This window comes from Centrocercus urophasianus, unplaced genomic scaffold (assembly GCF_019232065.1).
Source record: "Centrocercus urophasianus isolate 14NV4802_14NV808 unplaced genomic scaffold, USGS_Curo_1.0 seq_17, whole genome shotgun sequence".
In the NCBI taxonomy this organism is placed as follows: Eukaryota; Metazoa; Chordata; class Aves; order Galliformes; family Phasianidae; genus Centrocercus; species Centrocercus urophasianus.
Genome location: NW_024884722.1, coordinates 2,868,241 through 2,893,559, shown reverse-complemented (window position 1 = coordinate 2,893,559; position 25,319 = coordinate 2,868,241). Strand labels below are relative to the sequence as shown.

The following is a 25,319-nucleotide window of genomic DNA, read 5'->3' as shown; positions in this document are numbered from 1 at the left end:
CTGTGAAGGAAGTGGGACCGTCGGGCACAAGTCAGGGACAACAGCAGGGACGGGTCTGTGAAGGGATTGAGATGTAGGTGCCCTGCCGTGTGGCAGTGGCTTTGCAACATGGCGATGATCTGCACAGTGGCTGTCCTGAGAAGTCTTAGTGTGTTCTTTCCTGTTCCCAATACAGTCTCAAAGCTGAATGTAGCAGATGTTTTCGTACACAGAAGGTTCTGTAATATATTTCTGAAGAAACGGAGAACAAGCCAAAATGTAAGGCTTCTTTCATAGAAAGAAAAACTGAGGCAGAGAGAGTAAGGCCTTGCTTGTGTCAAGGAAGGGGTGTAGCCAAGGCCAAAGTCACAAAATGAAGCACAAAACAGGACTTTGCCTCCCGGACCTTGAGAGACTGTCAAGAAGATGACACTGAAATGGCTCTGGCACCAGCCTGCTTTCCAGCATATTGACATTCAAGGATAAAGTGGGTGGGAATCAGATGCTATAGCTGGCAAATGAAATGAGAGAAACTGTGGTACTTGCATTGGTTAAGTATGAATGATTCAGACAGTCACAGCCATTTATTCTAAAGGAAATTACGAAGTTGCTGCAGGAAATCGAGTTCTCCATCTTACTATCAGACACACGTAATGATATTTGGGGATACTAGCTGCCTTGCTGCCACTTCTCAAGGCTTTCTTCTAAATGACCTATTTTGTCTCTCTAGGTGTCCACTGAAGTTTTGATAATAACTTAGATAAGAGTGAGATAAGAGTGATACTTTGGATGTTGTTATTAACGATGCCACGCTGTTAGTTACTTTTAAGCACAAAAGCAATCGACTTCTACGGTGATTTACAGAGGAGAATGCAAAGTTGGCTTATGAAAAATAAGCTGTTCCATAATGCAATTTTGGTGGAGAAAACAAATAACCAAAGCTGCAAGCACGCTGTGGGATCAACATCTTTCGAAAGGCTCAGGTGATCGCATTGTCCTCTCAGCCTTGAGCCTAATGAGCTGCACTGACGTCTGCGTGCGCCGGCATCAGCTGGGGGAACTGCAGAGATAAATCACACTGCTTTTCAGACTGAGGAAGTCAGTGACAGAAATGAGAAGGATAATGCAGAATGTGACCAACAGAGAACAAAATTACAGTTTGTTCTCAATCCATGTCATTCCAGATTCAGTAACTCCAGGCTCCTTATTGCCAGCTCAGACAAACAGCGTTGTGGTTTGAAGCACCTGCTGGCAGCTGTTTTCTTTTTCCTGAACAGTTTTGCTTTCGCTGCTGTTTTCAAGCGAGATATTGATGAAGTCGAAACCAAAAAGTTTAAGGAGGAAACTTAGAAAGTTCCCACCCTAAAACCACAGAAAGGCTCTAAAGGAATGTAATAATTAAGGTGTTCTCTCTTCAGTAGGTTGCATGCAGGTATTTCCACACAAATTTACCGCATTATTGTTTCTAAGAGGTGTGCTTTGTACCAGTAAACATATGCAAAGCTAGAGAGGTTTCGCTCGGTTTGTAAGAGAAACAAGACTCGCACAACCACGCCGCGAGCCTACAGACGAACGCTCAGCACTTCGCGCCCTCAGACCGCCCTGAGAAACCGCCCGCCCTGAGGAACCGCCCGCCCCGCCTCTTTCCCGCCCATCAGCGCCGCGGCCCCGCCCTGCCCTCAGGCCCCGCCCCACGCTTTCCCATTGGCCGACTCCTTTCCTCCCCGCCTTCCGCGCCCCCTGGGACTTCACGGGAAAGCGCGCGAGAAGCGCCGGCGCTGTCGTGACGTCACGTAGCGTCACGTGAGAGCGTCACGTGAGGCGCCGCGGGGCGCTGGCGGCCCCCTGACCCCGCCGCTGCCGTTACCGCCGCAGGGAGCGGGCGGAAGATGGCGGAGCTGTGCGGCCTCGGGGCCGCCGCCTCTCTGAGGGGAGACGCGGAGGAGCCCAAGCAGGTGACGGCTGGGGCGCGGCCCGGGGGTTCTGTGGGTTCCCGCACAGGTGCGAGCGCCGCTTTCAGGTGTGAGGGAGGCAGGAAGGCGCTCGTTGTGATTGAGCTGTAATTGCAGGCAGTGTTCTCGTCCTTACGTTTAAGTGCGTTTTAATTACCTAAATGATATGCCGTGGATCCGTTTCTCCTTTTAAGTGTGTCATTACAAAGCTTTCCGCGTAGTTTAGCGGCGTGTTTTGTTGCTTGTGTCACTCGCCCTGAAAGCGCTTAGCAGGACGGGTCGTCCTGTGCCTTCAGAGCCACAGAAACGCCAACTGATTCCCCTTTGGAAAGCAGGGCTCGGTGCTGTTCCTTGGAGGCAATGAGGTGAAGAGCAGCGCTGTGGTGAAGTACTCCTCGGCCCCACCGCAGGCAGCCTTTGCCTGGCTGCAGGAGAAGACAGACCTGAAGCTGCCGCCTGCAAATTGGTTACGTGAAAGTGCCAAGCTGGGACCTGCGGGCACGACTGTTCTGGGCAACAACAAGAAAAGCACACCGTTCTCGAGGTACCTGCAGCAGGTTCTGTTGGTTTTTTCCAGATCTTTAAGACTAAATCCAATAGAAGGTTGAAGTTCACTAAAATTTTTCCTGTAACAGCGAGGTATCACTCCTACTTTTCCATCCTCTGTTTCTGCCTTTATGCTGTCTCCTTTGTAAATGATTAATGATGCCCTTCATGCTGAAGGACTTTATTTTTTCAGGTGCGTAATGACAGCTTCCGTGAGGCAATGATTCTGACTTTGTGTCTTCATGTTCTTCTCAGGCTGGCTGTTAAAAGTCAAATTTATCAAAATTAAACTAGCCTGCTTGAGCTAGCCACTCTGCTTTTGGTAGGGGCTGAAAATGGTACAAGTGTGGTTTTCTTGGGCAGTCAAGGATCAAGCTTATGGCTGGTCTGGTTCTATATAAATTGGAACTGGCTAACTAATAGCAGAAAAAAGCTTTGTAGCCATGTCAAAAGTGAACACAAAAAGGAAAACCTGGGGACAAACCCAGAAAGTGGTGTTATCTTTATGCACAGATGCTTGCAAAACAGTTGAATGAAGCAAGTTCAGAATGTTTAGAAATAAGGGTTTTAAATCCTCTGCTGAGCAGGCAAATTCACAGTAAATCAACTAGTTAATGAAATTTACCAGTTTGCTGAGGGTCTTTGTTTAAATAAATCCTCATAATCAAATTTTAGGTGATAAAGAGACAACAGCAGGACAACTTGTTGAAACCAAAAAATCATAGGTATTAAACAAATCACAAACTGCTTTATGGCATATTTTGAACTTGAATCTCAACTTTTCCAATAATAGCTTTGGAAAATATTTTTGTCAGAACAGTTCTGTTAACTAGCCTTAGGCCTCATTATATCTAGTAACACGTAGCTAGAGACTAGTTTTTTTAATTCTGGAAAAGCTTTCGGAGTGTTTCCTTGCTTTGCAAGGCAAGTTATTTGATGTCCCTCCACTTAATGACTTGAACTGTTTTCTCTGTAGCTTTGGAATGGCATATGACTTCATTGACTCCATTGGAAATGATGTGGATGTTGTGTCTGATTCAGAGGTTTGTGTAACTTTTATCATTCAAACTTATGCCTTGTATAAACCTTACCATAAGCTACTGTCCTGTCTCCTGTTGTCTTTGTGTTTATTGAGGGAAAGCAAAGATCTACTGAAACAGCTCTGCATCATTCAGATAAGATGATTCAGAGGAAAGAAGATGGATGTTGTCTTATGTGTTTCTCTTGGACAGATAACTGCTCTGACTTAGAACTCTGTTCAGGTGCCCTCTGCATACCTGACAAATTGTTATTTCTGTGGTGAAGATTAAACTTTCAGCTCCAAACCATAAACTTTTTCTTAGTCACTTTTGGTGGTACTTGGTTATGATGATCCAAGAGATAATATTTAAATGCAGTACACAGTTTATACTGGTGACTTGACACCATCATTTGCCATTGATTTCTTTTTTTTTATTACTGCTGTTCACATTCTCATACCTGACCTCAGCAAATGCAGCTTCTTGAGAGATGGTCTTAAAATTTCTGCCTCTATAAGGCTTTATTTTTCTGGCCATGCCTTTCCAATGTTAAGAATGTATCCTTTGTGTCCAGTTTCCTAAGAATTCTGTCTTACAACGATGTTTAATAATATGGAAAATAATCTCTGTTCTCTTTTCTCCTACAAGAACATTAAAAAACTTCTGAAGATACCTTACAGCAAGTCACATGTGAGCATGGCAGTGCATCGCATTGGGAGGACGCTCTTGTTGGATGAACTGGATATTCAAGAGCTCTTCATGAGATCATCTCAGGTTAACTTTCCTTTTCTGATGTATACTATATGGTCAAAATGCATTACTTTGAGAGTAGTGTAGCCAGTGAGAAAGCATATATCAAAGTTCCTGAGATCTGTCTGCTAGTACAAATGATCTACACATGAAGATCATGTGAAGCATATGCTGCAGCAATTGGTTTAGTCACAAACTATGACAGAGAATCTGATGTCTTTATATTCATGGTGTTGTAGAATTAAAAATTCTATGTTTATTTTTTCTGTAACTGCCTCCATATTGCTATGCAACTTTATTCATTTAACTAATTCATTGTTACTGTGCAGTCTCTTACCACATACGTGATTTTTTTTTAGTAAGAAGTTGACTTTGTGGAAATGTAACTTCTTTTAGGTGATATCTTTTCAATAATTAACCAGCAGTTTAGCATTGGCGTTTATTTTTGATGTTGTAGTTGATAAGTTCATAAGGCAATGAGGTACTTTGCTTAGTTTGCAAGTGCATCTTGATGTTAATTTCATACCATACTGACTAGACAGGGGACTGGACATGGCTGAAGGAGTTTTATCAAAGGCTAATTGATCAGAAGTGGCAAAGGAAAAAGAAGAGTAAAGAGCACTGGTACCAGAAGGCTATCCTTTCCAAATTCTTGTATTACAGGTAACCTTATGTCTGCATGAGTCTTGAATTCTGCACCAACTTCTGACCAGTTTACTATTTTGAAGTGAATGTTAGAATTTGTCCATCTTAATTACTGCTTTATCCTTACATGGAGGAATTTGAGAGATGACATCATGAAATAACATGAATGTGTTTTTATTATGAGTTGCTGTATGTGAAAATGTGAAATTAAGTAGCATAGCTTAACTTCCCTCAGTATTCCTTCTCAAAAATGGGTTTTGCTTACGTACAAAATATAGCAGTGCCTCCCATGATACAGTAAAACTTGTCCTTGTAGCACTTTTCTAGCATGTTAGCTAAGCTGTTCTCTGAGACTGAAGAATCAAAACAAATTTAAAAATTCTATAGAGGATTCTATATCGTAAACTTGTTGATGTTTTGTCAGCATTAATGGTGATGGAGCTGCTCAGCCTGTTCCTTCCAGTTCAAAACAGCATGAGGAGGGTGCTGTTCCAGGTGAGAGCGATGAAGCAGGAAGGGCCTCCTGGCCAGCTCCTTTTGAAATGCCTTCTTCATTATCTGAAGATCCAGGTGCCTCTAACCAGGTTAGTGTATTTAAATGGTGTGTTAGTTTTGGTAGGAAGTACACATATCCCAGATAAAATGTTGTCTGTATTAGGTTTTCAAAGGTGCTGCCATCATACTCGTTGTGTCACAAAGGCATGAAGAGTTACAGGAACTTGGCAGTGGGTGCATTTCAACTCATGCTGGTGTTTCAGTGCTCGGAACTTGGAAAGTGATTTTCTTATTTAGTGTTACAGTGATTTTCTTATTTAGTGTTACAGTGAACAAAAATACATGTTTTTTGAAAGAGCTTTTGGCTGAGGGTGGTTATCAGTGACTTCACCTGAAAGTAGGCAAGCTTGATATTTGGCTGATGTGTGAAGGAACTTATGGTTTTGAGCTGCTTTTTTAAATTACCTTGAAAACTCTATCATGGCCTTGAATTTATTGGTGAAGAGGAAGATAAGAATCTATGAAAATGTTTGCAAAACAATTAACTACTGTGTACAAATGCTTGCTTTGGGGTAAAACAAAGAGAAGGGAGTAATGTCAATTATACAACAAGCTACTATTAGTGTTAGGCTCTAATCCAGAGTCTCTCTGTGGCTAGTGTTGTTTATGAATATCAATCCTAATGGTCTTGAAGTAATGCTGTACAGCCATTGATGAAGTTTCAGAGAGGGTGAAAAATACTGTATTCACTCTACAGTCTGGATTACCTTTATTCTGAACAGTGGTGCTAATTAGTATGCCAGATTCCTTCAATAGCTAACTGCTGATGGTTCTTACCTGTGTTGACCACCAAATCATAATTTCATGTGTGCTGATGCAGTAACACTTTAAAGTGGAGGTATAATTCAGTTCTTGAATTCTCTTAGAAAAAGAGCTACTCCTTTCTCACTTCCTTGAGTGATTACTGCCAAATCACTCTGCAAAGAAGCTGTTGTGCATTTGTGAAGGTGTTGGTTCTTTTCTTATTTATAAATAAGGCGTTGAGATGGCAGGTTTATGCTCTGGAGGTTGATAATCTGGTCCTGACTCTTGGGGAATAAAGTGTTCCTGGAAAATCTTCCTTCCTGAAGATGATAAGGTTATAAGAAATGAAGTACAACATTTTTGGGACCAGCTGTAGCAGAAGAGCCATTCTAGTTGCTGACTGGAGGCTTTTATATTTTTGTATGTATTTTAATATGGTGGAGGTAAAATTTCTTGTCTTCTATGCTTTTGTCATTCAGAATATAAACATAACTTTTTTCTATGGCCTAAGTTACCTCAGCAGTGGAATCACTCCTTATCCTTGTGCTCTTCACAGGGAAATGTGCCTCTTGAACCCTCATATATAGTGGGGCATGTGGCCTCAGCCCCCAAAGAACAAAACCTGACTACTTTGTTCAGTGACGGGGAAAAAAGTCAGGTATGCTTTATGTCAAATTTGAGCTCAGCCACAACTTCCCCAATTTAATCAGACACTTTAAAATTTGGTCTAAATTGGAGCCAAGAGAGAAACTGAAATCTCCTGTAGAAGTAGCTTTTGTGGCACCTGTGATCTCAGTCCTTTAAGTTAACATGAATGCGTAGCATAGTTCATTTTGTGCTGTCTTTTATTTGCTGCTTTTGCATCTTGCTTTCTCGTAGTTCTGCAGATAGTCACAGAGAAATGTGTTTGTACTGGTGATTTATAGACCAATTTTTTCTCTTAATGAAGGGACTTAAAAATGACTTTGTTCGTAACATCTTGTGGACCTTTGAAGATATCCACATGTTAGTAGGATCAAATATGCCTATATTTGGAGGAGGGAGATACCCTGCTGTGAGCTTACGTCTCAGGTGAATTGACTGCGTATGCCAGCCTTTGACTTGTTGCTTTGCTTTCCTGTTTAGCTATCTGCAAGGTTTTGGTTGACTCTTCATACTTACATGCAGTTTAAACAATCAAACTTGTGCTTCAGGCTTAAGTGGCAATGGCATTCTAAAATCCTGGAATTCAGGAAGTCCCATAGCTAAGTCCCATGGTCCTCGTGCACTGGAACTTGAGATGTTCTGCTGCTTTTTCCATCTGAATCTTTATTTGAAAGCCTTTCGTGAGTCTTCAATGCATTTGGTGTTAAGATACCATTATTTTAGTCTGTAACTTTTCTGTATTTCTATTGTAATAAAGGATGGCATTCATATTTCTCTCGATGGAATTTTGAATTTCACTAACTGCTTGTTAGGCACTTCATAAGTATTTGAAATTTATTTTACTAGAAATTGTGCTCTGTTTTCTGTTTGTTAGTACTTTGCTGATTACTTGGTTATGGGGCTCTCTCTTCCTGCCTATGCACTGGCAGAGAATAAGCAAATACTTAAAACTTGTTTGAAGTATTTGTCATCTTAAGATGCATCTAGAAAATAAGTATTTTGCTTTGAAAGGAATTTTGGAAAGTCTAGGAGAAGGCTTGTGCTATAATTAGGTGCTGCCAGTGCTGCCATTGCTTTAGAACTTCAGAATAGCCTTTTAGAACAGCACTTACTATTTTGGTAATAGGGTGACATGTGGATCTTGCTCAAGTTCCAGTGTCACTGTAGGCAAAACCTCAAACTGCTGAGGAAATGTGACTGTATTCCATTGTTTGCCTCTACAGAATATAACAATTAACCAGTAAGTGTTTCAGTGCCATCCACTAAGGTGGCTTAAGTAATTAAGTCCCATTGGTAAACATTGCTTGTTTTCTAAAGAGTAAGCAAAGACTTAAATAACACCAGGAATATTTGTTTCTAGGGATAACAACAAGCCAATAAATGTGTTAACAGGAATTGACTATTGGTTGGACAACTTAATATGCAACGTGCCAGAGCTTGTGATGTGCTTTCATGTTAATGGAATTGTTCAGGTAAGCCTGACTGTTTGTGCCTAGTCCATCAACCATTCTGTACCAGAATTGTTGCAGCTGTAAAAGATCTTTCAAATCTTACTGCTCTGACAGAAAGATTACAAAATCTTCATTGCAAAACGAGAAATATCTACACAGATAATCTAAATGCAACAGTAATCTAGAAATATCTCTTCTTTTTTTCTTCCTTCCTTCCCTGCATGTAAGATTTCTGTTTGCTCAGATGTACCAAGACAAAAAAAATGAAAGAATATGGCTGCAGGAATGCACCAGTTTCTTGCATCTTAAAATCTGTGGTGCATGCCTCTTAATTGTCTCAATTAAGAACCAGTTCAAGGGCCTGCAGATACTAGCTGGGTTTTTCACTTGCACTTGGCAGCATACAGTTGCTGACTAAGTTTCATTGATGTTGTAGGTAGATTTTACGCTGCTGCTTTTTCATCTTTTGTTCTCCATTTCCTCAGACATGGATTTCTGTTAGCAGTGGATTTTCTTTACAAGCAGGCATAATTTGATAATACCACTCAATAAAAATCTTAAAGTATATCATAGAAAATAACTGAGTTTTGACACTGTATTGTAGTAGTAGATGATTTCTTTAAGCAGATAATAGAGATTCTGATCTGTAGATGTGCGGTAGTGGCAAAAAACCCTCCTGATCTTGTTATAAAATATATTCCTTGCAGAAATATGAAATGATCAAGACTGAAGATATTCCCAACTTGGAGAACTCTAATTTCTCTACCAAAGTGATAAAAGATATTGCTCAAAATATCTTATCTTTTTTGAAATCAAATTGCACCAAAGAGGGACATACGTACTGGTTATTTAAGGGTAAGTAAACTTAGATTAACATAGATCTGTTCTCAGTTTATGTCATGCTGCTTAATAAAAAGTCTTGCCTTTCAGCAAGTGGGAGTGATATAGTAAAACTCTATGACCTAACAACCCTTTGTGAAGAAACAGAAGACAAATACCAAAACCCTTTTACAATGCCAGTGGCAATTCTTCTATACAAGTGAGTTTTTACGTAACTTCTGTTGTAACTTGTGTTATTTAACTTGTGTTATTTCTCTGTGCAAACTGTGTTCTCACTAAGTCTTGTAGAGCTGTTAAAACATTTGAAAAGCCTACGTTTGTAGTGGTCTTGCTTAAAGCTTTTATCCTTATAGCCTAAAAAAAAATTCACTAGTTGTTTTTGTGTTTTTGTTTTTTTTTTTTTTTAACTACTTAGAGTTGCTTGCAATATGATGCTGAAGAAAAACCAGAACAAGAAACACTATGGCACTATCAGAACATTGCTTCTGAATTGTCTTAAGTTACTGGACAATGGCAGACATCCTCAAGTAAGAGCATTATGTGCTTGTATCTTTGTGTAAAGGCAATGGAGAAGTTTCTTGGTGGTCAGAACCCTTCCTCCTTAAGCACCTAAATCCAAAACTTGAAGCCTTAAAGCTATTACTTAATGTTTGTATAATCATAGAGACATGTGGAGTCAGTAACTTAAGGTAGACCATAAACACTCAACATAGATTGGTTTGGGCTGGAGGGGATCTTTAGAACTCATCTGTGGAATTAGATGATCCTAACTAGTTCCAACTTAAAATTGCTGATTCCAGTTCAAGAGCCAGATGCTTAAAAGCAGGTCACTTTAGTGCAGTATGTGGTCTGTTCTAGTTTGTTTTTCACTGGATCTGACTCAGATTTCCTAGCAGATTTGATGGCAGTGTGACTCAGCCCTGAGTCTCAAAATTCCTCTTGTGATACAAAAGTGACAAGACTTCAAGCTTCAAGTAAACTTATGGTAGAAATCTTAAACCTTGATGTAAGGAATGTTTTTTGTTGTTTTTTTCTGACGTAATTATCAGGTCTGTTTGTTCATTAATAAGCCTTTCTGCAAACACTACTTAAAGTGGGAGGCAAAAATGTTTATATAGAATGCATGTATCTATTTCTCATCTTGCTGTACTGATCTGAGGTGTCATTGCAGAGAAGTTCAGTGATGCAGTCTTGGCCCCACTGCGTTTCAGGTGTTCATGTTCTCTGCCTTGAGGGGGGAGGTAGGAGGTTATGGAGTGAAGTATGCAGGCCTGAGTACTACAGCAGACTTCAGGAAGAAATTAGTTTGAGCATTGGTACCTCTTTCCTCAAGACTTCTTTCTATATAAAAAGTAAACCTAAGGGTGAGGAAACAGTGCTGGTTTTAGATCACAGAATCTTAGTTCATCACCAGCGTGCCTTGGATTTGTCCTGATGTGCTGCTATGTGGCTGAATCTTACTGCTGCTATAGGATAGCTTTTAAGTGCCCAATATTCAGTATTTCTTAATTATACATGGTCAGGGCTTGAAAATATGTTGATAATATTAAAGCATGCAAATAAATAAACCAAAGCAGCAGGAAGAAATGAAATGCAGACCTCTGAATGCTTAACTCTGCTGGGGAGAAGTGAAGGTAGGAGCTACTGGAAAGCAGATTACATTTTCTCCCAAACTATAGCTAAAACAGAAGAGATGTGAAAAAAGGTTCATAAAATGGCACTCAAAAGAAGAAAAGGGTGATCAACAACTGCCCTTCTTTATGAATGAAAGAAAGGTATGGGACAGGATGGCCCTATTTCCTAATTCTTACCTTTGTCCTCTTCTGCAAAACAAGAGGCAAAGGCCCTGAAAGGGCTGTCTTCTAAAACAAATTTTAGATTGGTGGAAGGCATAAGGGAGGTTGCTCTTTAGAAGTTTGTAGAGGTTTATAATTTGTTTGTAAGGTGGGTAAAAACAAATGTGGGTGAGCTTGACTGCCTGCTTTGTTTGCACATACAATGGTTAGCTGGCCATCTCCTTTGACTTGTTTCTTAAATATTGTTTAAACATTCAGTGTTCAGGCAAGGTGAGAATACAGGCTGTACTTGCAGATTATCAAATATCTGTATGTACTGTTTGCTCCTTATTCTAAGTGCAAGTGTATTGCTGTTGCCTTTCAAAAGAGAATTTTTACATGGAAATGAATCTCTGGTTTTTCTTTCCTTTTTTGAAAAGATTATTGCATCAGCAAACTTCATGCTGTCGGAGCTCTTTCAGTTGGATGAGCCTAAAAAAGAAGACAATACAGACTTCCCTATAAATGGCAATTCTGATGAAAGTTACAGTGAAGAAGAGGAAGAAATGCCAGACAGCGATGAGAACGGTTCTTACAGTAACAGTTCTGATCCACCAGATGACAACAAAGCAGTGGCTATAATAAAATCTGTAGGAGAGTTATCAGTACCAGAAAAATACAAGTCTGTTCATCGAATACGGGTAAGTAAAGTTATGGGTTTTGTTTAAGGAATTTCTTGAATTGATACTGCAAAATTCGGTTACTTGTTAGTTTTGTCATAAGCTGTCATCATGTGCCTTTTCTTCTTTAGTTGTGGCTCTTCATTTTTGTTTTTTTTCCTCTGCCTCATGCTTCAATCAGCTTTTTCATTAGCTGTTCATAGAATTTGAGGTCCTCTACAAAAAAAAAAAATCTGCTGCTGTAGCCACGTTTAAGAACTGTAGATGACCACAAACACAGCCAAAAAAAATCCCAGCCCTAAGCTATTGAGCCCTTCAAAGGTGAAGTGCTGCTTTGACTAAATAGCTCCTGCACTGACTAAATAGCTTTTGGATTGTGGGTCTGCACTGCAAACAGTCTGTGTGTGTTTCTGTAATTACTGTTACGGTGTAGAAATATCTGTTCTTCCTCCTCCTCTTCAAGCTTCCTGAGAGACCAAGTTAAATTAAATCCTGTAGTGATGACCAGGTATGAATTGCTGTCTGAAACCATGGAAAGAAATACCACGATGCTTTTCAATGTGGAGATCAAATGTTTTGTTATCAAGTTTTTCTTCTTGCACTCTTTTGTTTCTTAGAACCAGTAGTGTTGGTGTTTCGTATTTTGAACTTCTCTTTCTTCTGTCTTTGTTATTTTTCCCTGCTGTGCCCTCAATCAAGCCCAGTTGTGCATTTCCTGTCTGCCATGGTGCTGAAGAACGTTGCAGGCTTGTGCTTAGCTACGTCCTGGAGGTGAGTTCACTATCAGCTCTGCAATGGTACTTCAGCAGCTGTACAGTTCGTCATGTGTTGTGTGTTTGTGGAGTATGGATTCGAAAGTGAATTGAGGCAATTCTTCTTGCAGGGCTTGAAGTCTGTTGACAGCAGTGTTAAAAAAGAGAGTGACCTTCCTGCTGCTGACCCCAGCACACCAATCCCATTGAAATATGAAGATGAATCCACCAGTGGTGGTCCCGAGTGTCTGGAAAAACAGATGGCCTTATTTTTAGACAAAAGTAAGTGGTATTGTTGTGCAAATAAGACCTTTCCAGTACCCTGCAAACTGCTGCCGCTTCATTTTGATTGACAAAACAGTGTACTTGTGTGCTGCTAATTATGCTATTGTATAAACAAGAGAAAATGCACAGCATAAAAACAAAATTGGAGGCCATAGGCTGTTCCTCTTTAAACATGAATAGTGCATTTGGGGTGTTTTGCATATCAGAGCATCTTTTGTTAGTAAACACATAATGCTACTGTACCTTATTTACCTCTCACATGATTTCCACAAGGGCTTGGTAGTTTGTGCTTTGGATGTGATGGGAGGAGTGCTGTGAGCTGTTTGTGGGGGGTGTGTTGGGTTTGTGTTTGTGTGTGTTTTTTTTTTTAATTTGTTTAGTTTTGCAGTCATCTTTTTTGTGTGATTTGGAAGCTTTGTGAAAGAGCTTTTCACTTCTGACAGATTTCCCCCTCGTGTTTTCTGCTGGATATTACATTTACAAATGCATTACAGTTATAGGCCACGTATACCATGAAGTCAAACAGGATTTCAATGTTAATTTTGCCTACAGCTCTAAATTGTGGAAGGAAGCAGGAAAGACAGGTTTACTTTGTTTAGATATTTGAAGATCAGAAGCTTCTATCTACTTCGTGTTGCTGTGGAATCATAAAAGGGAATAGGAGGGACTCCTGAAAGTAACAGTGTTCTGCAAGGTGATGAGTCCTTTGTAGGACTTCACGTGTGCAAATGTCAGAAAGAAAATAAGAGTATGTTTTTGCAATTCCTCAGTCTTTCCCATTTCTCCTTTTCTCATTTATATCCTTAAATGAGCAAGATCAGTTTTGAGTTAAGCATCAGAGCAATTAAATGATTATCTTCCCCTTCTATGATTCTCATGAATGTCAGTGAACTGGAGATAATATTTTCCTAGGTTTTTTTTATCAGATACTTGACCACATAATATAATGTTCCTATTAGAAAGCTGCACTGTGTTGAGCTCCCACAAATTCTGCACAGTCCTGTTAATATGGAGTGTGTGATTTGTTTGTATGGAGATCTGCTGCAAAATTGTACTCAGGTCAGCTCAACAAGAACATGTGCTGATTTCAGCTGTAATGCAGCCAGGCTCTGTCTTCTGCCTTTGCTCTTTGGAGCTGATGACACATTGCAGCTGCTTGCTTTTTTTATTTGGAAGCACGAGTTTCTTGGAAAGTGTGGGGGATAAATATTGCACAGATCTCAAGAGACTTCACTTGATTTCTGGATCTGCACTGCAGTTCATGAAATAGCAGTGGTGCTACTCATTTGGGTCATAGAGGTTGAGCTTAGAGAAAAGTAACTCAAGCTTAAGGGAGAAATTTGAGTTTCCCAAGTATGGTTTTTTGTGCTGTTTCTTTTGTAATGCAGATTATGGAGTTTCTCTGTGTGTTTATGTACATATTGAAAAGACTCCTTGAATTTTTAATATGAAAAGAGCCACTTCTGAATGCTACGTGCATGCAGTATATGAGTATTCTGTAGCTTTAGTTCCTTTTATCTTAAAGAAGGTGCAGTTTTTCTAGCACTCAGCAAGGATTGTCAGTTTGCAGGTCAGGTCTTGTAGGTCCAGCTGTAAGCAAAAGCCTCGATTCTGTGTGTTTCTCGTAGTGTGTGCTGCTTATTCTGCTTCAACCCTCCTGATCAGGACAACAAAATTCTGTCCTTTGGCCTCAGAACTTCTAACGTGCTTGCATTCCCTAGCTGCTGCTTTCTGCTTCCTTAATCACTGCAGCATTGAAGGCAGAACCATGATCTCGTGCTGATGATTATCTTGGAACTGGTGTGAGAAAGTCTTTGGTCTTATTTGCAGGAATGATTAGGTTATCCAGTTCCTATAGAGCTGGATAGTTTGAGACAGTTAATACAGAAATAAAACAAATATCATAAGGATTTGGCAGAACTCATCACAAATGCCTGCTGCCAGAAGGAATAGTCTTGGTTGTTGCACCTGCATTTCAGAACCTGTTGAGAATGTTGGAGTTTAGCTGCATTGACACTGTGCTCTTTGTATTCAGATACAAGGCATGCAGGTGAGATAAGTGGAAAGGTTCCAAATGTTGGGTCCATTTTGTAGATGAAAAACACAGTACTGTGCAAATTGGCATACTCTAGTGTGCAGAGCTGTAATGTGGCTATTTACATTCTGTCTGTCTGCTGAAGTTGGGTCAGACCTCTGGTGTATTTTATGGAAATGAGATTTACTGAGGAGGCTTTGTTTGTTACAGTGGGCTCATTTCAGAAGGATAAGCATTCCAGTCAGTCAGGAATGATTCCTGGATCGTGGCAGTATAAAATGAAACTCCAGCTCATTCTGAAATCATCAAAGGCTTATTATGTCCTGTCTGATGCTGCTATGATTCTACAGAAATACGGGAGGGCGTTACGATACATCAAGCTGGCTCTGCAGTGCCATGGTAAGTTACTGGAGTTGTCACCTCTATACTGACACATTTGACAATATCAAATACTTGTATGCATGATTTACCTTAGTGGCATGCAGTGACAAATCATGTGCCTGTGTAATTAGTTAAACTAAGTGTCTAGCTCATCCTTCTGGAGAGAAGGAGGTGATAAGAATAACTCAGTCATCACCATTTGGGTAGAAGGCTCTGACCATTTTGATGTGGTGGGAGAGCTTAGATCACAGACTTGAAATTTCTGAGCACTGAAGCTGGGAGCATTCAGTCCTGGTGGCAACACAGAGATAGCCTTCTGTGTTCTTAGTGCTGTCATTGCAAACAGATGCTGATTTTCTGGGAATACCTGGTGGCTCCCTTCTCATTTAAATGTTCACCCAAAGTATCAGCTGAATTAGATACATATCTAAAATGAATTACATCCAAGGAAAGCAAGGGGGGGTGGAGGCTATTTAGGAAATTAAATAATCAGAAAATGGTGTGCTTAGAGCTTTAGTGCTGCTGTTTTGCTTCTGTGTTTGTAAGGTGTGAGTTGGTGGGGTGGTAAAGCCCTCACCAAGCAAGAATGCTTGATCTCTCAAAATCTACACATACAAAGCATTGGTATGTGTAGATTTTCAGTCTTGGGAGGACTTAAATGCAAACTGCAATGCTTGCAAATTTGGTTATTTCAGACTGTATCTGACTGAAGTTAATCCTGAAATGCAGTTTTCCCTGGCTGAAGTTAGAAATCTGACATGAGCATTTGTAATCATCAGAGTTGATGCACATATTTTAGAAAGTAGTCGCTACTCCTAAGCCATCAGCTGTGTAGCATAAGTGTGATTTTAAAACAGGTTGGTGACTGGATACAGGGAATAAATGTGGGAAGTGACATAAAACCAATTACACTGTCAGTCTGTGTCAAAACTTAAGAACTGCGTTTCTCTCCTTCCTTCTCCTTCACCTGTGGGATTCTTTTCTTTTAGACACCTACTGCTGTCTCTCTGCCAGCATGCTTCCTGAGGTGTTGGTATTTCTTTGTCAGTGCTTAACACTTTGTGGAGATATCCAATTAATGCTTGCTCAGAATGCCAACAACAGAGCAGCCTACCTCGAAGAATACAACTACCAGACAAAGGAAGATCAGGAAATACTGCACAGCCTTCATAGAGAATCCAGCTGCCAAGGTATGGCCCAGCTATAAGGTAACTGTTGTAATTGTCTATATGACAGGCATAAGTCACTTTGCTGTGCTTCCTTCAATCCATGCAGCAGTATCACTTCCGGAGGAGAATTGTTATGCCTCTTCCTGTTTTAATCAGAGAAAGCACCTTTTCTTGTGACAGACACAATAAGTTATCAAAATATTGTATGGCATGCCTGAAGTTGTAGATGAGCTGAAGGCATTAGTTGTTTGTGTCCTGGGTAGATTCTGCTTGGTGTGAGAACTGTGTGATGGTTCTGATGAGGGTCTTATCCTTGGTCATCTTCCTGGGTGACTTTCTCTGTACGGTCAGAGGCTTGGATTTACTTGGAAATGCTATTTGACATGGAGACCTTCTGTTTTGTTTTTGTTTTTTTTTTTTTTAGTGTTTGCCTGGGCTACTGATTTATCCACAGACTTGGAATGTCAACTTTCAGTCAGCTGCAAATGTTACGAAGCAGCTTATGAAATCTTACTTTTCAGTAACTTGAAGAAGCAAAATCCTGAGCAGCATATACAGGTGCTGAAGAGGATGGGTAATATCAGGAATGAAATTGGAGTATTTTACATGAATCAGGCTGCTGCTGTGCAGTCTGAGAGAGTGGGTAAGCATTCTTGTTTTGCTTGTTACTGTATGCTGTTCCGTTGACGTAGAAAAATGATTGTTCACTAACTGTGAAGGAAGCCTGGACCGTTTCTGAATGGTAAGATGACACTTAAGTAACTTTGTAGTAAATGTTGTCTTTAGAAAAATAGTGTAACTTTTATGTCCATTGTAAATAATCTACAGTAGACTACTAGGATTTATGCACTGTTTTAATTGAGCCTAAGCTGAATAGTGGAAACCGTAGGTGTGGAGAAATTCATTTGAAGTGCATTGAATGCCCAGGAAAGAAAGGGGGGGGGAGAATAAAGGCTGTTTTTCTGAATTTAGTGCTTTTCTTTTTTAAAAAAGAATGTCTTGTCTAGAAGCACTGGTTATTAAAGCTAAAACTAAGTTGGTGCTGGTGGTTCAGCGTAAGCAGCTCCAGTCTCCTAAATACTTGCTGTGTTTGTCTGATTAATGGTTGAAGAATTGTGGGTTAGATTTTTAGCTTGGTGCCTGTTCCTCATTTCCATATTTTAGTAGGACTGCTGTTGAGCCAGAATAACAGCCTTAATGCTGAATTTTGCTTGTCTGTGAAAATCACTTTTTGTTTCCTTCTCCAAGTTCAAAGAAGTAACTGATATCCTGAACATTACCCAAAAGGGGGGAAAAGCACTTACTAATTGTATCTACTTTCCTTCTTGGGTGTGCCATGTTATCACAGTTCTTTCTGATGTATGCTATGTACAACGGTATGCTTCAGGTATTAACGGATTTTCATTTCTTTTGCTACTATTTTCCATGAACTTGGGTGCTCAGAGTATTTTGCTACATTTAAATTCTAAAAGGGCACCTTTAGAAATCTGTGAGGAAAAACGGGCACAAGAAACAAACATTTGTTTGGTGTCCTTGAAGTGTTTGCATTAATGGAAAGCCTTGTGTTTTAACTGCAGTGAGTAAGAATGTGTCAACAACAGAGCAGCAACTGTGGAAGAAAAGCTTCTCTTGCTTTGAAAAAGGCATTCAGAACTTTGAGGCAATTGATGATGCCACCAATGCTGCTCTCCTGCTGTGCAATACAGGAAGGCTCATGCGAATTTGTGCTCAAGCTCACTGTGCAGCTGAAGGTGACTTCAAAAGAGAGTTTTCTCCAGAAGAAGCCCTTTATTATAATAAGGTAACACTCCACTTTTTACAGTGGCCCACATCCTGTTCTGTCTTTTGACACAAAATTTGCATAAACAGCTTAGAATCCTTTAAATAATGAAGATGCTGGGATGGAGAAGTTGATTTATGTAGATACAGCAGTTGGCAAGATTGATAAGGGACTGTGGAACTTCTGGCTTCGTGCTAATTAAATGTAATGGAAAGAGAGTATGGCACACCTGAATGCTTCCTTTTGAGTGTGTAAAAATAAGTCAAGTAGCTAGCACTGAACTTTTGCCCCAAGGTAATGGTTTTCAATCATGTTCATTATGTAGAATAAAGCAGATGCTTAGAATTGGTGCTTTCTTCTGTTAGTACATTTGGGGAATAAAAAGTTACCTAGGGCAGTGTGTCCTTTGGAACTTTGTCTTATTCTGATGGGTAAGTCAAGACTAAAATTCTAATCAGAATGAGTACAAGAAACATATTGGTGAAGGAGCAAAGGTATTTTGAAATGCTTCCTTTCAGCACAAGTAAAAATAAATGAATTTTTAGTAGTTTATGAATGTATAGTTACTGCTTATATGTACATTTTATGATCTGTAGGCTATTGACTACTATCTGAAAGCACTGAGATCTCTTGGCAAGAGAGAGATGCATCCAGCTGTTTGGGATTCTGTGAACTGGGAGCTGTCTACCACTTATTTCACTATGGCAACTCTACAGCAGGATTATGCTCCGTTATCTAGGAAGGCTCAGGAACAGGTAATGGAGAGGATTTGTGGCATCTACTAAAATAAGCTGTTTTCTTGAAAAATGGACCTGCAAGCCAAGATGATATTGGAACAGTTCGTATAAAATCTTTGTAATCTAATGAAAGTTTAAAGTAGCTGTTGCAAATCACAGAATGGTTAGTTATATAAAGATTTTTCAGTCTTCCATTGTGAAAACACGTTTAACCCTTCCGAGTCCACGTTAAGTGATTACTTTCAACCTGGAACACCACTGCATGGTTTTCTTCCTTGTAGATAGAGAAGGAGGTCAGCGAAGCCATGATGAAGTCTTTGAAGTACTGTGATGTTGATACGGTGTCTCCACGGCAGCCTCTCTGCCAGTATCGTGCTGCAACCATCCACCACAGGCTTGCTTCCATGTACCACAGTTGCCTCAGAAACCAGGTGCTAGCACAAACTGTTTGGTTTTTCTGTATAGGTTCCATGTTTAACGTGTAATACTTGTAAAGGCTGAAATTCATCCTCTTAACTGTAGTTGGAATATGTTTATTTAAAGTGACTTAACTGGGAAATGTGAGCTGACTTGTATTTAAGTCAATGTGAAGTGCAGTTACTTGTGCATAGAATAGTTCATTTGGAAGAGATCTTCAGAGGTCTAGTCCACCTGCCTGAGCACTTCAGGGCTAGGTGTAAGTTAAAGTGCAGCTGTTAAGGGCACTGTCCAAATGTCTCTTGAACACTGACGTGCATAGAGAATCAGCCACCTCTTCAGGAAGGCTTTTTTAGTGTTTGTCCACCTTCAAGGTAAGGATTATTTTCCTAAAATCCAGTTGGAACTTCCATGGTGCAGCTTTGTATCATTCCTGTGCATCAGCATTGTCCTTTACAGGCTTTATGGTTCAGTCTGTTCCAGGTAGTTCCACATACTCATATTGGTGATAAATACTTCGTTTGACTTTGCTTTTAAGTGACTCTCCTGATACTTCTGCTAACATTCTATTGGAGGCTGTCTGCTAATGATTAATTAATGCTTGAGTGTAGACTTGCATGTTGCTTCTTGGGGTGTGTTGGGGGTGGTTTCTGGTTCTGCTTAACATGAATTTGTTTATGTTATCATTGAAGTTCCTGTATATTCATAGCTAGGGTAGTGATGGATTCTGTGAGGTTTCGTTGAACCATTTTGAGGTGAGATGAAGAACCATTGTTTGTACCTCTTGTTTTCCATAAGCATTTTTTTCTGGTGGATGCTTTCAGAACATATTAATTGTCTGGCATTTACTCTGTACCCTGCTCTGAGACCAGGTTGGTGATGAGCACTTGAGGAAACAACATCGCATACTTGCTGATCTTCATTACAGTAAAGCAGTAAGACTCTTTCAGCTCTTGAAGGATGCACCCTGTGAGCTCCTCCGTGTGCAATTGGAAAGAGTGGCATTTGCAGAATTCCAGATGGCAAGTAAGTCTGTCTTCCTGCAATAGTCTTCTAAAATGCTGTTAAATGTTTTATTTCCTCTCAAAATAAATTTGTTTGAGTAGGAGTAACACGCTTCTCAGAATGCAGTCCTCTTTGGAAGAAGAAAGGTATTTTTATCACAGTGTTCCTCAGTTGCCTAGGGTGTAGACACTTCATGTGAACTCCTGAAATCACTGGGTGGAGATAGAAGTGCAATCCAGAATGAGTTGTTAATAGTGTCCTTGACTATTTTTTTTCCCTTCTCAGGTCAGAACAGCAGTGCTGGGAAGTTAAAGACATTGTTTGGGGCCCTGGATATAATGGCTAAAACCAAGTGTGCGTTCCAGCTTATCAGAAAAGAGCTTGCAGCAGAGAGTGAGCAGGTAAATGAAAATCGAGCTCTTTGATTGCTCCCACAAATCTTGTGCATTCATGTAAGAGCAGTCAGTTGGCAGTTAAGTTACTGCTTGTCTACTTCCCAGTCAACTTAGTTAAATTGTACAGAAATGGAACCTTCTGCAATTCACTTCCAGCCTTTATGGTGGAAGTGGATGAAAAAACATGATCTAGAACTTGCCTTTCTCTGAGTGGTGTCAAAAGTTCCACCTCTTCCCCCAGCACTTCAGAATTAGACAATTCTTGAAGAAATTTCTTTTTTTTGTGCTCAGATTTCTGTATTCAGAGCCTTTTTGTCCCTCTTTATTAAAAGAGGGACATTTGTATAATGCTGCTGAAATGTATAAAAAATTCTAACAGCTTGAGCAACAGATTGTCTATTCAAGTCTCTATTTTCCTGTTTTTTATGATTAAATATCACAGTGCATAGATTTAACATAAGCACTTGTCAGAACCTGTGTGCAGTGTGACTACAAAGTAATTACTGAGGCCTCATAACCATGAAGTCACAGTGATTGCGATGTTGGTGCCACTCCTGTGAAGAGTAAGCTAACCTGCAAAGTGTGGCCATCTGACCTGAGTCCCATTCTTCTAATTGTGGAGTCAAGTGACACGTTTTCCTGTGTTTTTCTTTTTGTAGATAAGCAAGGGTGAGAGTAATGCTGAGAGTATATCACCTAATGAGTCCTCCACTGCCCTTAACAAGGAAGAAGTAGTGAAACTGCTTAGTATTTTTGAGTCTAGAATGTCATTCCTTCTCCTCCAATCTATTAAATTGTTAACTTCAACGAAGAAGAAAACTGGGTAAGCTAAACCTTGATATGCATACGTGTGATTTGGATATGTAAATCTGTGCAAACTGTGTACTCTTATGAGTGCAAGGATGTGTGATGTTTATTCCTTTCTGGAGCAGACTTCTGTGTGGAGGAGTTGGGGTGTCCATTGGTGGTCTGAAGCTGCTGGTTTTCAGGTGTAATTGAGGGAGTGACCTTCACTTTGTGGCAGTTTTTTTTTCTCGTATTTGCTGACAGGATTCCAGCACTGAGTGGACAAAATTGGACTATTTCTTTTCAAATAAGAAATAAGCTTGTAATAGTTATCTGAGAAGCACAATACAGTGCTCTGTGGTAGCTAGCTTATCCTTCACAGAATATACTTTCATGGGCATCAGTGGAACAGAATGGCTTGACTTGTACTGCTGTAACCAGCTGTTACACTTGTCACTGTGCTGACTCTATTTAGACACTAATTTAAAATGTAATTGTTCACTATGTTAAGGGTCCTTTGTTTTATTGGCATCAGTCTTCATCTGTGACAGGACACTTGAAAGATAGTGAGGGGGAAAACTGCTGTGTACTACTGGTGATTAGATCTATCTTGATAATAAAATGTGCTAATGACAGCATAGGTAAGCACAAACAGTTCTCAGTATAAACATAGGCACACCAGTAGTGCTGTAAGCAGAAGGATGTAAATGGGGAAGGTGCCTGTTGGCATTAGCTTTCTAATGCCTCATGGAGTGAGCTAAGAAGCAGTCTTCTGTCTTGCTACTGCTGTGATCTGCTGTGACAGTCTTAATTCCTTATATTGCTGGTCTTTCAATTGGTTAAATATGAACGTGTTTGTTGTTTTTAGGATCCAGAGAACACTCCCCCCTCACCCCCATAATAGCAGATATGGTGATTGTAGAGGTTACTGTGGCATACAGTTGTTTTTTTCAGTATAACAAAGTTAATCTATGAAAATGAGGCATTAGAGAATTTTTGGCAGTTGTTAATTGTTTGTCACTTTGAAGCAGTGCTGATGCTAACTGCTGTTTTGCTACAGGAAGTTGTGAAAGGGAATAGTCTTGCACAGTAAGTTGCTTGCTGGTAGGAGCCTGCTAAGTGGGAAATGAGACTGAAAGAAAGCCTGTGTGCCTTTCTAGCAGTGGTTTGGGTACGTAGTTAGGTGTGTTCCCTTACAGAAAAGCTCCCACAAGGTGGCAGTCTGAATATGTAGAAAGCAAAGGATTGAAGTACAACTCGTATGTAACCGTGCAGCTGCCCCAAGGAACTGACTCAGCTATTCTCATCGTTTGGTGATCTGGCTAAGTGTTGTGTGACAAATGCTTCTCATGGAGTCTCTCGTGAATGAGGTTTCCTGCTGAAGATTTCACATAGGGAACAGCTTACACTGAGGTGAAATGGGAGTGCTGCTGTTGCATCTTAAATTCTTTAAACAGTGGTGGATTGAGGCTCAGCTTAGCACTGTCTTCTGTTTAACCTTTTGTTAAACCTTTCTGGTACCTTGTGTAAGTGGTGTGTGTGTCTCCTTAGTTCTGCTTTACAGAAAGAGAAAATGTCTGTCTTCTGTTTTAGTAACAGGCAGACTGAAAAGGGAGGAAATGAGCACCCACAGATGCTCTTGGAGGGCCTTAGATGTGCTTTGGCAGAGAACAGAACACGTGGGAAAAACTGATGGTTGATAGTGAAACTTGCAGGCTAGCAATAAAACTGAATGAAATCAGTTTTACCTTCCAGAAGTTAAATGCATAAGAGCAACTGAACTGGGCTGTGTGAATCAGGGGAAAAAGTAATTGAAATTAATACTTCGCTTTGGGAATTCTTGTAACTTATCCTGGAAATACTTTGCATTTCAGTGGCTTTTTATTGACTACCTGTTCTGCTTTATAATTAAATCTGGTTTCTGCCAGATGTCATAAATTTAATTTGCTTTACCTTTTTTGTAACTCCCTGAGTATTCACAATTAACCTGACTGCTGCTTGCACGCATGCACACTTGATTTAATTGTAATGCTAATAGCAGCATTTCCTTTTATTTTCCTGATTCCAGTCATTTATTTATTAGTCTTGGATGTTAAATGTAGGGTGGCAGTGCTGAAGTAATAGGCTAGCTCTTGTTTGATAAATTATTTTCAGTGATGTCTGTTAAATGGAGAAAACTGATGGGACATTAAACTGCAGACCGACAAAAAGCTCTTCTGTGTAAAGCTATTGGCATGGAAAAGTCTCTAAAGTACAGAAATAATTTAGGTGTCTGGAACTTAAGAAAAAGGTGGTAAAGCCATGGACTTCAGACTTGAACAGGAAAATGTCCATAGTGGGTAAGCAGGGCTGGGCTGTGGCAAATACAGCAGCAGGCAACTGACCAGGGGCAAATAGCAGCTCAAGGATAGTCAGGTGTCTGCTGGCTCTTAGCCAGATCAGATGAGACAAACTGACAAAAGCACAGGGGTTTGGCACAGAGGCACTGACTGGAGGGTTTACAATGTGAAGCTAATAAAATGGCCAGACTGAAGACATTTGGAACTCCTTATCCTTCCTGCAGAAGGAGCAGAGGCTCTGACTGCAGTGCTGTGCAATGCCAGGAAATGGGAGCGAAAGAAGTAAGACTGAACAAATCAAAGCATCAGCTGTGTGGTTTCAAAGAAACGATGTTATTATTTGATAATTGTTTTGATAATTTGTGGAATAAAAATAGTGTGGTCAGGTTAACAGCTTTTATTTGTTTCCTTTTTAGGGGTGTTAATGAAGAAGAAGTCACTCTTAAAACAAACAAGCAAGTTTACTCTCTTCTGTTGCGTGCAACTGCTAACAAAAGCGTGACCCTGCTGGAGAGAATAGAGGTAATCTTAAACCTGCTGGAGCAGCTGTCTCAGAATAGTGAAGCCAGTAGTGGTGGAATTCAGTGACTTAAGTGCTGCAGAAGAGCAGAAACAGTGCCTTGTGAATGCATGGGATCAGTGGTATTTTTTTTCCCATGTGATATTTGGATTTATCAAAGGTGATAAGCATATACTGCCTATGGGGTTAACACAGTACACCTGGGAAAGAGTAGGAATTCCCTGTGAACCTGTGATAACTCTGGCATGGTTTGGTTATTAGCGTTTCTTTGTTTGAAATGCAGAGTTTGGGTTCTGGATACAAACTGAACATATATATATTTTTTTTTTATCTTGGAGAAAAGCACAATTTTTCTCTTAAAGGTAATGGGCTTTGCAGCAATGCAAATATTTTGAATAGAAATATAACCTCACAGTTGTTTGATATTTAATGAGATAGACTTTGTGAGCAAAGCTTTATTGGAATACTTCAACCAGTAACGTGAAAAAAAGCAGTGCAAGGAGATTTCTGTTGAGTGTGTGGATGCATTTCTCTCATTACAGTCACTTTTCTGCACAAAATGTGTGCCTTCCTTGCTTTGATGCAAGGTTCTTGCATTTGCCATTGCTGGTATTTCGTTTGCAACAGGAGGGGAATGATCTTAGGTGTGTTGGAATTGATCCGGAATAGTGTTATCTTTTTCAGACTTGAAACTGTGAATAAAAGCATATTTTTAAATAAATATTTATTAAATAAACCTATGAATTGTACTGCATTGTTTGTTGTGCTTCTATATCAGTGAGGTAAACTTCAGAGCTAGAACCATTTGAGAAGCACTAGGAGTTAGGAAAAAAACCTATAAATGCTGCATTTTTTTCCTCTTGTAAATGAGAAGCACAGCTATAGGAGGTGGTACAAATTGTAATTGTCAGTTAAACATATTACCGGTTTTTGTGTGTGTTATGTGTAAGCCTCCCCACACTCAGACACATACTGAATTAAACACTTAAGCTGTTTGGAGGCAGTGATTCTTAATGCCAGTGTCATATGCAAGATAAGGGTTTTTGGTGGCTTTTGTATGGGGCGTGTTGTTTTCACCCAGGGGGAAAAAAGTTTACAGAAACCTTTAGCCTAACAATATTGGCGTGGTTTTACATT

At 39.9% G+C, this 25,319-nt stretch overlaps 1 protein-coding gene across 2 annotated transcripts; it reads left to right on the top strand.

Annotated features, from left to right (window-relative positions):
* The first annotated feature begins 1,838 nt into the window (after nt 1-1,838).
* Nucleotides 1,839-24,918, top strand: EDRF1 (erythroid differentiation regulatory factor 1). Of its 2 annotated transcripts, XM_042818321.1 has the most exons (25): nt 1,839-1,934; nt 2,267-2,475; nt 3,454-3,520; nt 4,145-4,270; nt 4,785-4,909; nt 5,316-5,475; nt 6,747-6,848; nt 7,140-7,261; nt 8,196-8,307; nt 8,994-9,141; nt 9,217-9,325; nt 9,542-9,653; nt 11,342-11,602; nt 12,281-12,352; nt 12,465-12,615; nt 14,864-15,052; nt 16,024-16,224; nt 16,628-16,846; nt 17,781-18,004; nt 18,580-18,738; nt 19,002-19,151; nt 20,010-20,163; nt 20,428-20,543; nt 21,197-21,360; nt 24,079-24,918. In XM_042818321.1, the coding sequence occupies exons 1-25, from the start codon at nt 1,869-1,871 to the stop codon at nt 24,248-24,250; spliced, it is 3,690 nt and encodes a 1,229-aa protein (XP_042674255.1). In that variant the 5' UTR covers nt 1,839-1,868; the 3' UTR covers nt 24,251-24,918. The 2 variants fall into 2 exon arrangements, with proteins under 2 accessions (XP_042674255.1, XP_042674256.1); XM_042818322.1 differs by lacking the exon at nt 6,747-6,848.
* The last annotated feature ends 401 nt before the right edge of the window (nt 24,919-25,319 follow it).